The sequence below is a fragment of the Lolium rigidum genome, chromosome 3 (genome assembly GCF_022539505.1).
Source record: "Lolium rigidum isolate FL_2022 chromosome 3, APGP_CSIRO_Lrig_0.1, whole genome shotgun sequence".
NCBI classification, from domain to species: domain Eukaryota; kingdom Viridiplantae; phylum Streptophyta; class Magnoliopsida; order Poales; family Poaceae; genus Lolium; species Lolium rigidum.
Window position 1 is genome coordinate 377,584,545 of NC_061510.1, and position 13,865 is coordinate 377,598,409.

The window sequence follows — 13,865 nt, forward strand, 5'->3', positions numbered from 1 at the left end:
TAGCGTTGAGATGGTTTTTTTGAGCAGTGTTTCTGAATGAATTGATTGGTAAACCGACTAATGTTTTAGTTGATGAAAATTGTACATGATTTGTTGGGGAAAGTGAGAAACTACTTACGTTTGTTCTACGGTTTTTCATTATACACATCAGTCGAATTGAATGGATTCATGTACTAAGAAAAAGAGCTCGCTCAACATTGAGCGAGAACAACTGGCTCGGCAAGACGCCCTTTTCGTTCAATGTACTCATATTGAGCGAGGGAGCTGCCGATCGGTACCGGAAGGCTTGCTCCCGTCTCGATCTCTCGATTGCCCATTTTCTGAATTCACACCCTCATCATCCGGATCCTATGTTCGCGCATATGGCGATGATCTCCAGTGGAACATCAGGATCCACCTATGCACTTATTTGCGCATCTGCCTATTTGCACACTCTGTGAGAGGGCCAATGCTGTTTCTAATTACACATGGCCTCTGCTCTAACTCTGACGATGCCCAGTTTCCGCGTTCATCGACATCAGATGATCAGAACGCGCAGCAGTAGTATACGAACCGCCTCCAGGCCGTCTTCTTCTTCCTGGCGGCGGCGGCCGCCGCGACGGCCGCGGCGGCGGCGGCCTCCTTCTCCTCCAGGGGCATCGCCGGGGAGCCCATCTCCCTGAGCATCTCCCACATGACGTGCACGTCGCGGTACTCGCACGTCCTCACCTCCTTCCTCAGGTTCCGCAGCCCTGCAGCGCAAGCGAACCGATCGATCAGAAACAAATCCAATAGCTTCGAATTAGGCGGAATATATTGCCGCCATTGGCAAGAAATTCAAGAGGACGATCGATGATGTAAAACAGAAGAGCTGAACTTACCGGCTGTTGGGCGGAGGCCGAGGCGGGCGGCGATTGCGAGCCAGATCTTCTTCGCCGGCACGGCGGACTTGTCCATGCACATCTCGAGTTCTTGATCGATCTCCTTCCACCCTCTTCAAGAAAAGCTCCTCTTTCTGAAACTATCACTCTCTCCTCTGCTAGTCTTGTCACGCGCCGCCGAGCAGCAATCAAAACCAGTGATGGAAGAAGCTACTAAAGCAGCTGTTGCTTGCTTGCCGCCTGCCTGCCGAGTTGTGGGCTTGTGGCCAGTTCCGCCGCGGCAGCGAGCTTTTATAGCAGGGGATCACAGGAGCCGATCGGGAATGGGACAAGGGGGGACATGCGCGTGCGATCGGGAGCTTTTTGGGCGCGGCGTCGCCATCAGGTTTTGACGGCCCCGACCGGGACGGGTCGTGAGGTGGCGCCACTGTACCACAGGTTTTCGCAGCTTCCGCGCGGGTTCCCTCCAGATCGCGGCGCCGCACGGGAAGCTGCCGCGTGCTCCGATCCGACGGCCGTGAGCTGGTGGAAACACACAAAGTCCAAATTTTATTTCGGTTTGGCCTTCTCATTCGTCCGTCCAGGGTCTCGAGAAACGGAGCATGTATCGTATCGTATTGTGTAGGATCTCTTCTTCACGTGCTTGTTAGTACTAGTTTTTTTTTTGTTTACTCTAGGTGTGGCGTGACGGCGCGCGGTCATGGTACTTGTCTCTGTGTGTGTTGATTAAGCCGAGTAAACCAATGGATTAGCGGTTGTGTAGGAAGACAGTTGGCTGTGCATTGGACATAACTACTGAGTGAGTGACGGTAGCTGTGCAGGAATCACGTGAAAACGTGATGAAGTGTCGCATTGAAAAATCACCAACAAAAAAAAACAGCTGCCACTGCTAGGATAATTGAGAATTAGGCGATCTTCAATCTTCACTGGTAGGCCGAACCAATGAATTAGATACTCCGATCTTGATCTCCAGCAATCAGAAGATACAGCTCGATTCTGTTCAGGACAAGCCTAAAGTGCTCAACCGGTCATCCAAAGCTAACTAGTGCTCCCATGAAGAAAAGAAAAAGACTTCTCTCCGAAAATATCGTACATCACTGACTCCACTTGGGGGAACCACTGGAGGCCTCTGGAGATATGCCACAGTACGTGTGGGAGTGCCTCTGCCGGTGAGTGGTCTACTTGCTCTCGTCGCCGACTCACGTTCGCACATGTCGCGCCGGCCTCGATCCGGTGCACGCACGCACGCCTGCTTGCTTCCTTTTACTTCAGTTGTAGTACGACAAGAGCACGAGGCTGAATTCCGCGGTGGAGCCGAAGATAATGGAAAACGTATGTTATGGCAAGTGTGCATTTCCTACATGCAGCAAAAGCCTTGTACTAGCTGACATAGACGGTTCCAGCTGATATTTGCTTTGTGTGATCCGCAGTGCCGTATTACGGAGAGTAGAGCTTTTCTTGATGCCATGCACCTCGCCGGTTCTCTTTCGCGAGTGCAGCTTGGCTCTAGTTGTCCAGTTGAACGCTCGATTGCATGCGTTGATCGAGAGTGGGTCGCTCTCGGGCGTCGCGGTCGCCGATGTGAACACAAAACGCTGCCGATCGAGACGCTGTTGGTGCTGGCGTCGTCCGTGCATGCACCGCGGGTCCTCGGCCAGGGTGGCCAGCATGTCCTGTGGTGTCAGCGTCCCGCCGTCTTTTTCCTCATCTCCGCGTGCTTGCTTCACGAATAGATAACTTCGCTTTGTGTCATACAACACTGTCTACTGGCTACAACCTATACATGCATGTAGTCCTGTTAAAAGGACTAGGGCTGGTTTGATTCAAAGGATTTCTACAAAACTTGTGTAGGATTTTTATTCACAGAATTTTTTCTTTCTATAGAGATCATTTGATTCAAAGGATTAAACCCCCCAAATTCCTATGGATGGCTTTTCTATACTACAATTTCATAGGATTTCTAGAAAGAGGTTAGATCTCTTGGAAAATTTGTTATGTGCTTATGAAAACTCTAATATGTACTCAATCTCTCTATAGAAATCTCCTGCCTTTTCCTGTGGTGCAACCAAACGAATTATGCAGCCAATTCCTGTATTACATGTCATGAAATACTATTTCTGCATTTTTCCTATTCCCGTGCTTTTAAAATCATTTGAATCGGGCAGACAATTAATATCCTGAAATCTTGAAAAAAGTTGTTTGTCTGATTCCAGAAGCTCATACTACCATCTCTGGACGGGAGCTGGCCGCTGGCCAAGCACAGATTGTGCATGCGCTTAGCTGCATTTCCCATTTTGGCAACGAGTTGCACGCGACGCCACTGGTAACCACTAGCACCGCGCGGGCGAGGGTTGCAGGTACTACCTTTATTCACAAAAGATACCGTAAGTTTGATTAAATTTAGATATATCTAAATAATCTTCAGTGTATAGATATATCTGAATTCAGATAAATTCTACACACCCTTATATAAATAGAGGGAGTATAACTTAACAGTTTGATCTGAGACCATGCTGGAAGATTCGAAAATCGGAAGTACCATCTGGACCGTGAACACGCTTGCATGCGCATGGCTCTCTACTCCTTGGGGTTTGTCTGCATGAATTAGGTCAGTAGGAAAATACAAGTAGCTGCTTAAGAGCACCTCCACTTGGCCCCTTTAAAGCACTCCAAAATGGCGTTGGCGGTGTACCAGACCAAAAAAAAAAAAACGCCCAGCCACTACCCCTGCCCCCCACCCCCCTCAAAGCCTGATTTCAACCGACACGGGGCATTTTTTCCATCCGACGCTCCCAGGCCGCACCCAACCCGAGGACGACGGGGGCGGGGGAGGGGGGGGGGGTAGATGGAGCTGAAAAGCAGGAGGGCTAGCCCTGTTGGCGAGAGTGGGGAAACATTCCCTCCTAAAATTCCTTTTTCCTCATGTTTCCCCTCTATGTCTCTCATTTACCGCCGAGCCGCCATCAGTCCCGCCACTTTTCCTTCCCGCTCATCACCGCCTTGCCTCCTCACCGAGATGCCGCCGAATAAATTTGTCGTCCCTCGCTGCACCGATCAAGACGTGCCACAACACCAAAAAGACGAGGTTGTTGAAGAAGCGTCCGACAGGCTCACCAACGCGTAGTGGTTGGTGGAGGATGGCCCATTCGAAGGAGAACAAGGCCAAGACGGCCATGGACAAGATCTTGGAGGGGATTTTTTCGTCGCCTCACGCGTGCCTATGGGGGTGCCAAAGCAGCGTCTCATCACCGGCAAACAACTCACCGGCCAACCCTGGGGTCTCACTATGGCCAAGGGCATGGGACACCCCTAACGAGGTTCTCGTCGACGCCCAAGTATCCCGACATCGATCCCCACGGCGGCTTCAACCCCAGGTACTTCTAAGATAACCAAAAGTAGTATTTGCAGTTTTTCAAATGTACATAATTCAATTACTTTAAACAACGAAGACGTTGTAAGGGGTAGAAGCGATTATGGTTCTCAGATAACCGAAAGTATTTTTTGCAGTTGCCTCCCATGATGTGTTGTACATGTAGAAGGTTTGGCAAGACTGCCATAATAAAGTAGATATTTTAAGGAAAATATTTATCTATGATTTGGCATTACTGAATCTGATCAAAATGATTATCCATGACTAGAATTATAGAGTTTAGATATAGAAATCAAGCATTAGTTCTTACTTCTTATAGTCAGCTTGAAACCTAATTTGTATTTAGTTGGTCATGTCTTCAGCAGAACGTATACACATACAATACATTCTATAACACACACACACACACACACACACACACACACACACACACACACACACACACACACACACACACACACACACACACACACGCACGCACATTCTTTGCTTTTTAAAGATATTCGATGTAAGATATTTAGGCTATGAGGTGTGCTTCCGTGTACCCCCAACACAAATTTCTAAATGACAGCATGGTCTTTTGCCTAATTAGTAATTATTCTGATTAATTAGGCTGGCCCGCCTAAATCAGATCCAAGTCCATATACCCAATCGTATATGATGATAGCCTAATTTCATATCACCTTCATGGGATGGAAGCTAGCGATGGAATGGGCCCAAAGAAGCCGTTGTCCATGAGCACGAGCATCTCGAGCTTGCGTCCCACATAGAGCTCCCGTGGCACGGACCGGCGAGGTGGTCCTCCCACGTGTAGGGCGCCCGTGAGGTTGTTCTAGTAGTTGCATCACGAACCCTAGGATCGCGCCGCGGAGGTGGTCCCTGAACAGGTTGAGCAGCTTCAAATTACTATGCTTGGACAAACTATTTGTATCTCGCCACGAAGCTCGTTGACGCAGAGGTCGAGCTATTGCATGCTTCCCATGTCCTTCAGCTATGGTGGTATCTCACCGCCGAGTTCATTGATGAAAAAGTCGAGCTACTGCATACTCGTTGACGGAGAGGGGAAGAGGTCAGAGAGTTTGTTTTTGGAGAGCTTGAGACGGCGGAGGAGCGGGAGGGAGGGGATAGAGGCGGAGACTTGGCCGCAGAGGGAGCAGCCGACGGTGATGAGATTGGAAACGGTGAGCTTACACGGTGGTGGTGTCGCAGGTGAGATAGCCTAATTAACTAAGGATAATTAGTAATTAGGCAAAAGACCATACTGTCCTTTGAAAGTTTGGGGAGGGGATACATGGAAGCACTCCTATTTAGGCTATTCGCTGTAAGATATCTGAATAGTTGACATTATCATCCAAAAGTACATATTAATTCATTGTTGTTGAGTTGGGTTATAAGTTAATTATTTACAAAATTCAAATATATTTTGAGTAGAGTTTTGTATGCGTGCAAATATATATATGCGATTTGTGTATATATACAAAAAAAAATTACACTAGACGGCTGCTTCTGTCTTCCGTGTACACGGAAGCTCTCCTCTTTACATAATCTGACATGTTACAGCCTTCAGATACTGTAAGAATGATTTTATAGTGCACATTTTTTAGTATATGTGGTTCATTTCTTGTAACTACCGAAAGTAAGGAGTTAATAAAGCAGAAACTAAATTTGGAAATGTATAACAGAATAGGACGTTTAACATCTTCACAAATGGGTCTAGGCAGATGAGCAGACAGATTTGAACTTGTAGGGAACTTTCCCACCCGGTAAACACTCTAAAAGCTTCTACATAGATATTTAAGGGACAATCTACTCATGTCGGCACTGGAATGGTAGAAGTGTAATGCACATCCAATTGACAAAACCGAATTAATGATAAACATTCATGCACCCTAGAACCCTCCTTTTTATATATAAAATGTTAGAACCATCATGCCCATATATTGTTCTTATATGTTCGCTTCTTCATATTTAGATTATACATTGGCAATTTCTATGAATCTTAATCTAATGTGCATATTAAATTTAAATAGGCATTATTAGTTAATCTGCATTTAATATTTCATTAAAGTTCTCAGCGCCCATACTTTGTATCTTCTAAGTAGGATGTTAGATATTTTTTGTAAACAAAATAAGATGTAGTTTGTTTTATGTGTTGCATATTGTAATGTAAAAACATAAGAACAAAAATTCTTACTGTTAAATTTTAATATCTTTGTACGGAGGAGCAATGATTAGTTAATACTTTATAAAATACATATAAAACCATTATCATGTTGATTTCTAGGAGTGGCTTCATTTAAATAGTAGAATCAAATATATTACATAGATATTTAGAAAAAAGAAGATATAGAAGTGTGAGTCGTGTATGGTTCGTACTCTTATAGAGCATTGCCGACTAGGTGCATGTTTGCACAATTTCATACCAGAACATATGTGATTTTCTGACTCAAGATAACTTCATACTTACATACATTTGAGCTTTAGAATATTGTGCGGTTATAAGATACAAAACGTACAACTTTTGAGGAATAAGTTAATTCTAAGGTATGCTTGATGAAGATGTGTAGGTCTTGCATACGGTGGCTAATTACACAATAATCTTAGTACATTGAACACCTATAGTTGGACTCCACTATTTCAGAAATATGGATGTTGTCCATCCTTCTAAGATATATGCACAGGTTTGCAGAACAAACTAACATCATTTGCATAGTGTAACATTGAGAGGAGTGTACTAGCTAGCTTCTAGCGGTCTAGGTTGTTTCCTTTTTTTGGAAATGAGAAAATTAATGGTAATATCTAAATGATTCTTATTATATAAAATTCTCTGGTCTCTGAAATGATGACAATATTTTAAATTCATGGTACCCTTAAACAAATAAGAATTGTTAACTTTGTTTTGTCGATGAACTTTTTGAACTACTAACACCATGCGTGTATTGAAAAAAAATTGTAACCACAGAGCTACGTTCTACTAATTATGATGATGGTAGTTTGCAAAGTATCTTTACGAAACATAAAAATCCATGTTAAAATATTTTAAATTGTTTGAACGCAAAATTTGAGTTGATATTAATTATTCACTCAGTAGTACTCAGGGGTTATACTAAAGTTGGTGCACTACCACATTAAAGGAGCTATTTTTTCAAACCTCATGGCCGACCATCTGACCCTTATTTTTTTTGAATTCCGGTATGAATGAAAACAGATTGTAGAAGACATGCTCATCAATATAAAACCAATCTCTGGGCAATGAATGGCTCTGATTTAATCTTTGCATGTCACCGTGTTCATTGGTGTATTTTGCATACCACTTTTTTTTCACAAGTTTAAGAAGGTGTTCATATTTTCTAAGATATGTATTTGACCAAGAATTGGTCCAAATATATGAGAATTGCTTGACATAAAAATAGCATCACTCGAAATTGTTTGCAATATGAATCCAACGTATATTGTTTTCAAAAAGAATGTGTGCTTTATTCATTGAAAAAGAGGGAGTAGTGAGAGCAGGAATATGGATTTTATACAACATGCCAGAGAAATCATGGCCAGTGAATCGTTCAATCTATGTATGTACGCCTATCTACACTGGTAGAAAAATGGCCTTTAGTCGCGGTTCGTAACTGCCATTAGTCGTGGTTGCGCAACCGCGACCAATTAAGCGCGACTAAAGGCCCCCCTTTAGTCGCGGTTGCTTACGAACCGCGACTAAAGGCCCGTCCACGTGGGCGGCTAGCGTGCGCCTGGGCGAAGGACCTTTAGTCGCGGTTGGTGTCCCCAACCGCGACTAAAGGCTATTTCGTTAAATTTTTTTAATTCATTTGGATTTCTAATTTTTTTTCACTCCGTTTTTTTTTCTTTTTTTTTCAGAATTTCTCTTATTTGCATAGCTTAGTCTCTATCTCTAACTACACTTATCTCTAGTCAAATTACTTACTCGTGGTCAAACTTCCCGCTCGGTCACCCATCCTCTCACTACTCCACCTCTAGCACGCTTAACTTTCGAGTTCCATTCCGTTCCGCATCCAGGTGCTTCGCGCGCATGTATGTGATAGTAGTATCTTATTAATCCTATTAACATGTTGATCGATGTCACATTTCTTTATTGTTTGAATTTCAAATAATTCTTTTAATAAACAAAAGTAATGATGTAATAATAATATTGAATAAATAAATAAATATTAACTTTTTAATTTGTATTATTTTTAATTTTATTAATTAATTAAATATTTTTTTTGCCAAACCTAAAATCTAAAAATTTGAAAATCTAAAAATTGGGTAAAAATGATAGTAATCTTTATGCAGAATGAAATTATTAATTTTAGGTTTTAAAAAATTAAAAAAATATAAAATCCATAATTTATAGAAAAAACTAAAATCTTACTGCTTTTGTATTTCCATTTGGAATTTTGAGAATCTAAAAATTGGCTAACCGGGTAAACCCGGGTGAATTCGGATGTAACTTTTTCCCAGGATTTTTTTTGATATATTATACGTTTTTTTCCGACGTCGTATGCAAAAGTTATTGCGGTTTTACCATTTTTTTAACTTTTTTTGCAAAAAAAGTGGAAATTCGAATTTCTTAATTTCTCCGAATAGTAGGTTGCATAACATACAAGAATCTGAAAACTATTTTTTTTTGAATTTTCTATCATTTTCTTTTGTATTTTACAAACCAAAAGAAGGCGATCCATCGGGGGGGGTGCAGGGTGCGTGGGAGTAAAAAAACTCGGAAAAACCTTTAGTCGCGGTTGGGGACACCAACCGCGACTAAAGGGGTACCTTTTAGTCGCGGCCCCAACCGCGACTAAAGGTTTTTCCGCCGGCCGCATCCCTCCATAGCCCTTTAGTCCCGGTTGGTGTTACCAACCGCGACTAAAGGGGTACCCTTTCGTCGCGGATGGAGCATTAGTCGCGGGTCCCCTCCCGAACCGCGACTAAAGCCCTCTTTAGTCGCGGTTCGAATATTTTCGGGACTAATGGGGGTGGACGGAAGCCTCTTTTTCTACTAGTGCTAGATGGCGACATCGTAATCCATGAAATAGAAGAACCAGTTACAAGTCATTGTTGATGTATTGGATGATAAAAGATTTGGTAGACATGTTTGCTTGATTGTCGTGAGATGAGGTTTGTTGAAGAATAATATGAAGACTCCTCGCGAATATGTTATGTCTTGTTGCTTAGTAGCTTGATGAAAGCACTTTTTTCTAGCTTAGTATGTGTGTATGTTTTCCATTGTTCTCATGTATAAAAAGTAATGCTATTTCAGTAGATGAGATCAGTTGATCACCAATTGTTTGGCGATCTTCTGGAGAGTCCCTTAATCCTCTGAACTGTCAAACACAACTCTGGTTTGTATATGCTGCAGAGAATACACGTTGTCACATTAATGTGGTATTGGCATATGGTAGATGTACGTGCTTGGTACCAATCCGATCTTAATTACAGGTATAAAACTTGGCATTATGGGGGGCAATTAAGGTGTAGTGTGGAGATGATAATTTTCGGTGCAAATTCTACTGGACTTGCTTGGGAAACCGGATGATGCTTTAATTGATGAACAACACCAAGATTGATCGGAAGAAAGTAGAAGTATGTTTTTTTCCTACAGTTTCATTTTTCATGAAATGTGAGGCTATAAGCATACTAAGAGCATCTCCAGTCGCGTCCCCCAAACCATCTCCCAAAGAGCGCCGGATCGAGCGTTTGGGGGACGTGTTTTGTTCGTGCCGCGTTTGGGGGACGTCGCACCCCAGCCGCGTCCCCCAAACTCCGCCCCCAGTCAGAAATTCAAATAGTTCGCATTTAAAAGAGATCGTTCCCGCCGAATCGTCGTGATCAGAGTAGCGGCGATCAAAGTACTGGGCGCGCGATCATATTACAGACCGGTGGTGCATGCTAAATTAGAAGAAGAGGTTGGCCGACGGCGACGTATCCTGAGTCGACGTAGGCCCGTCGATCACGATCAACCGGTGTTGTGCATGCTCCGTCTGCTCCGTCGCCGATGCAGAGGCAGAGGCCGACGCAGGTGTAGCAGTAGAAGACACGTCTACCGGCTCTTGCTCCGCGGTTGCTGCCGCTGCTGCTGCCTGCGCGCGGCCGCAGCCTCGGCCGCCGCCATTTTGGCTTCGATGTCGTCGAAGATCTGGCTTTGAAGAAGTTGTGCGCCACCCGCGTCCGGGGCGATATTTCCTCTGTCGACGCTCTCAGCAGGGACATGTCGTCTCTGCTTTTCTTGAGCTCCAACTTCTTCTCTTGTCTCTTGAGCAGCTCCGCCCACCTTTCGTCGGCCTTTTTGTCGCGGGAGAGGAAGGTCGAGGAGACGTCGGCGAGGCATTTCGTGATCGACGCCTGCGTCTTGTCAGACGACGCAGCGTCGGCCAAGGCGGCCTTGGCAGCCTTGTTGCCAGTAGGACGCCCTGCCGACGTTGCCAGCGGCGCGTCCAAATCAATAGCGTCCTTCCCCTTGGACAACGACAGGAGCGTCAACTGCCATTTGTGGTTCGTTTTAAGCTTGCTATAGCAATGCGTCAGCACGAACGACTTATGCCCATCCGAGTTCCTCCGGTAAACCTCCATGGCCCTATCAAACTAACCAAAGAAAGCTGAATCATTTCATCAAACACAATGTAGGCGCTACAGACTATGTAAGAAAGAGTCGTACCAGTTGGGAGACGTCGGCGCCGCTGTCGCCTCTGGTCTCTAAGTCGTGATGGTACCCATGGAAGGAGTTCACCGACGCCTGGATGATGGCCCATCGCGTCGACATTGCCTTTTGGCTCCTCTTCATTGTCACTTTGTTGTAGTCGCTGTTAATGAGCTTGCGCTCATCGAACTCGGCCTTGATCCTCGCTCAATACTTCCCGTATTTTTGGTTGGCGCCGATGATGGAGTCATGGCTCACCTGCGCCCACGACTCGCACAGACATAGATCCTCCAAAACCGTCCACTTGGGGCCTCGTGTGCCCGACGCCTTCTTCTTCTTCCTAGTCCTCACGCCGTCGCGTCTACCTCCACGAGATCATCATCACCGGCACCCTCTTCGTCCTCTTCCTCGCCGCCCTCTTCGTCCTCGTCCTCGTCCTCGTCCTCCACCCCTCCTCTTCCTCCTCCTCCTCGTCCTCACGCTCGTCCTCCTCCTCCTCAGCACCGGCGCCGTCGAATTCGAGCGGCCCCCTGCGGCCAGCGAACGGGGCGCCGTCCGGACCGGGTCCTGGCTCGCGCTGAGACGCTTGCTTGTACGCCGGGGAGTAGAGGTTGTTGGGGTTGAAGCCGCCATGCGGCAGCGCATCCTGGTAGTGGGGCGACAAGTTAGGCGTCACACACCTGGGAGTGGCGGAGGGGCCGTCGTTGTAGAAGGCGGATGTCGACAGAGAGATCACTCCCGGAACATACACCGGCCCGGACGTACTCCATGAGCTCGCGTTGGTGGCGGCGATACACCCGGCCATTATGTGCTGGTGCTGGCGCGCCGCCAGAGCCTTCTTCTCCTGCTCCGCCGCCCTCCGACCTTTCCGCTCTGACGTCGCGATCTTCCGGCGCAGACAATCTTGCTGCCATTGATCATCGGTCCATCCTTCCGGCTTCTTCTTCGGAGCCGACACCTTCCGCGGCTTCGCGAACGGCGCTTTCGCCCCTTTCGTCCCATTGCCCGGCGGCTTCTTGGCCGCTTTCTTGGCCATCTTTTTGGGGGCTGTCGGCGACGCCATGGAATGGGCGGCGGGTGGACGGCGGGAGTGAGAAACAAATCGGCGGGATAGGAGAAATGAATCGGCAGCAGGATATGTGTTGGAAGGCCAAAAATGCGCTGCGGGATAGACGCGATGTGGCGGGAGGGGCGAGATTTGGCGGGAGTGGGAGACAAATTTTCCCCCGCTGACGCGTTGGGCCCACGCCGCTTCGCATCGCTTTTCGTTGTGTCCGGCGTGCCCGGTGCGTCCCCTATGAGACGGGGACGGGCTCGGGGCGCCGGACAAAATTCGGGTTTGGGGACGCGGCTGGAACGGTTTTTTTTTTTTATCCTGCGCGCCCCAAATAGTTTTGGGGGACGGTTTGGGGACGCGACTGGAGATGCTCTAAGCATCGGTAGAATGGATTCAATAAGAGCTCTCTCAAACATTGAGAAGCACAACGCAGTGATTCTAGATAGTCATGAGCGTCCCGTTTCGGGTAAGAAGAATTTGATTGCTTTGATGTATGCTGCCTGTCTCGGTTGCCCATTATCTGGATTCGCGTCCTCATCATCTGGATCCTATGTTTGCGCATGTCGATGATCTCCAATGGAACATCAGGATCCACCTATGCACTTGCGTCCGCCTATTTGCACACTCTGCGAGAGGGCCAATGCTCACATGGCCTCTCTGGCTCTGTGCTTTAACTCTAACGATGTCCAGTTTACGAGTTTGTCAGTTCCTCGACATCAGAACGCGCAGCAGTAGTAGGCGAACCGCCTCCACGCCGCCTTCTTCTTCCTGGCGCCGGCGGCGGCCATGACGGCAGCGGCGGCTGCTGCCTCCTTCTCCTCCAGGGGCGCCGGGGAGCCCATGTCCCTGAGCATCTCCCACATGACGTGCACGTCGCGGTACTCGCACGTCCTCACCTCCTTCCTCAGGTTCCTTAGCCCTGCAGCGCAAGCGAACCGATCCATCAGAAACTAATCGCCGAAGATATGGCCGCCGTCGGCAGGAAATCAAGAGGACGATCGATCGTCGATCGATGATGTAAAACAGAAGAGTTGAACTTACCAGCTGTTGGGCGGAGGCCGAGGCGGGAGGCCATGGCGAGCCAGATCTTCTTCGCCGGCACGGCCGACTTGTCCATGCACATCTCGAGTTCTTGATCGATCTCTTTCTACTCTCTCGTCCCTCTCTTGTACTCTATTTCAGACTATCAGTCTGCTTGTCCTATCACGCGCTGCCGAGAAGCAATCAGAGCCAGGGATGGAAGTACTAGAGCAGCTGTTTCTTGCTTGCCGCCGGTCGAGTTGTGGCCAGTTTCGCCGCAGCAAGGAGCTTTTATAGCTGGGTCGAGCCAGCGGCACGGGAGTAGAGGACAAGGGGATATGCGCGTGTGATCGGGAGCATTTTTGGCGCAGCGTCGCCACCAAATTTTGACGCCCCCGACGGGGACAGGCCGTGAGGTGGCCGCGGTCCGCGGCACATTGTACCACAGGTGTTCCGTGTTCGCAGCTTCCGCGCGGCTTCCCTCGGGATCCTGGCGCCGCATGCGAAGCTGCCGCGTGCTCGGATCAGACGGCCCGGGCAGGCGTGAGAACACAGAAGTCAAAGTTTGATTTCAGTTTCGCCTTTTCTGTTTTGAGAACCGGAGGTGAGAGAGACCACGGTGTATGCATCGCATCGTGTACTCACATGCGTGCGATCATGTTACTTGTCGGTGTGTGCTGATTAAGCCGAGTAAACGATTCGATTAGAGGTTGAATAGGAACACAGGTGGTTCTGCATTGGGGAGAGATATTGCATGACTAGTGGAAAATGTGCACTTCTAACATGATGAAGTGTCCTACTGAAAAATCCACCGAAAATAGTTGGCACTGGAACGATACTCGTAGGCCTAGGAGTAATTAAGAATTAGGCGCTCTTCAATCATCGCTCCTAGGCCACGGCCAAACCGATGAA

The 13,865-nt window shown here is 47.1% G+C and overlaps 2 protein-coding genes across 4 annotated transcripts; both read right to left on the reverse strand.

The window, feature by feature from the left end:
- Positions 1-303: 303 nt before the first annotated feature.
- LOC124700603 lies at positions 304-1,107 on the reverse strand. Of its 2 annotated transcripts, XR_007001792.1 has the most exons (3): positions 861-1,107; positions 454-731; positions 304-404 (listed from the first exon to the last, which is right to left on the reverse strand). XR_007001792.1 is itself a non-coding variant. In XM_047232693.1 (2 exons), the coding sequence occupies exons 1-2, from the start codon at positions 940-942 to the stop codon at positions 526-528; spliced, it is 288 nt and encodes a 95-aa protein (XP_047088649.1). In that variant the 5' UTR covers positions 943-1,107; the 3' UTR covers positions 310-525. The 2 variants fall into 2 exon arrangements, 1 of the variants encoding a protein (XP_047088649.1); XM_047232693.1 differs by having other exon boundaries at positions 310-731.
- An 11,275-nt stretch (positions 1,108-12,382) lies between these two features.
- On the reverse strand, positions 12,383-13,199 carry LOC124700604. Of its 2 annotated transcripts, none has more exons than XM_047232695.1 (2): positions 12,975-13,199; positions 12,383-12,852 (listed from the first exon to the last, which is right to left on the reverse strand). In XM_047232695.1, exons 1-2 carry the CDS (start codon positions 13,054-13,056, stop codon positions 12,650-12,652), a joined length of 285 nt encoding a protein of 94 aa, XP_047088651.1. In that variant the 5' UTR covers positions 13,057-13,199; the 3' UTR covers positions 12,383-12,649. The 2 variants fall into 2 exon arrangements, with proteins under 2 accessions (XP_047088651.1, XP_047088650.1); XM_047232694.1 differs by having other exon boundaries at positions 12,383-12,875; positions 12,908-13,199.
- Positions 13,200-13,865: the final 666 nt, after the last annotated feature.

What these genes read in the sequence shown, in the direction of transcription:
- LOC124700604 (XM_047232694.1), bottom strand. Translation starts at nt 13,056, where the DNA reads ATGTGCATGGACAAGTCGGCCGTGCCGGCGAAGAAGATCTGGCTCGCC. An exon ending in CCTCTTGATTTCCTGCCGAC is followed by an intron (nt 12,876 to 12,907) that starts GGCGGCCATATC and finishes TTAGTTTCTGAT; the next exon opens with GGATCGGTTCGCTTGCGCTG.
- LOC124700603 (XM_047232693.1), bottom strand. Translation starts at nt 942, where the DNA reads ATGTGCATGGACAAGTCCGCCGTGCCGGCGAAGAAGATCTGGCTCGCA. An exon ending in CGGCCTCCGCCCAACAGCCG is followed by an intron (nt 732 to 860) that starts GTAAGTTCAGCT and finishes CTTGCGCTGCAG; the next exon opens with GGCTGCGGAACCTGAGGAAG.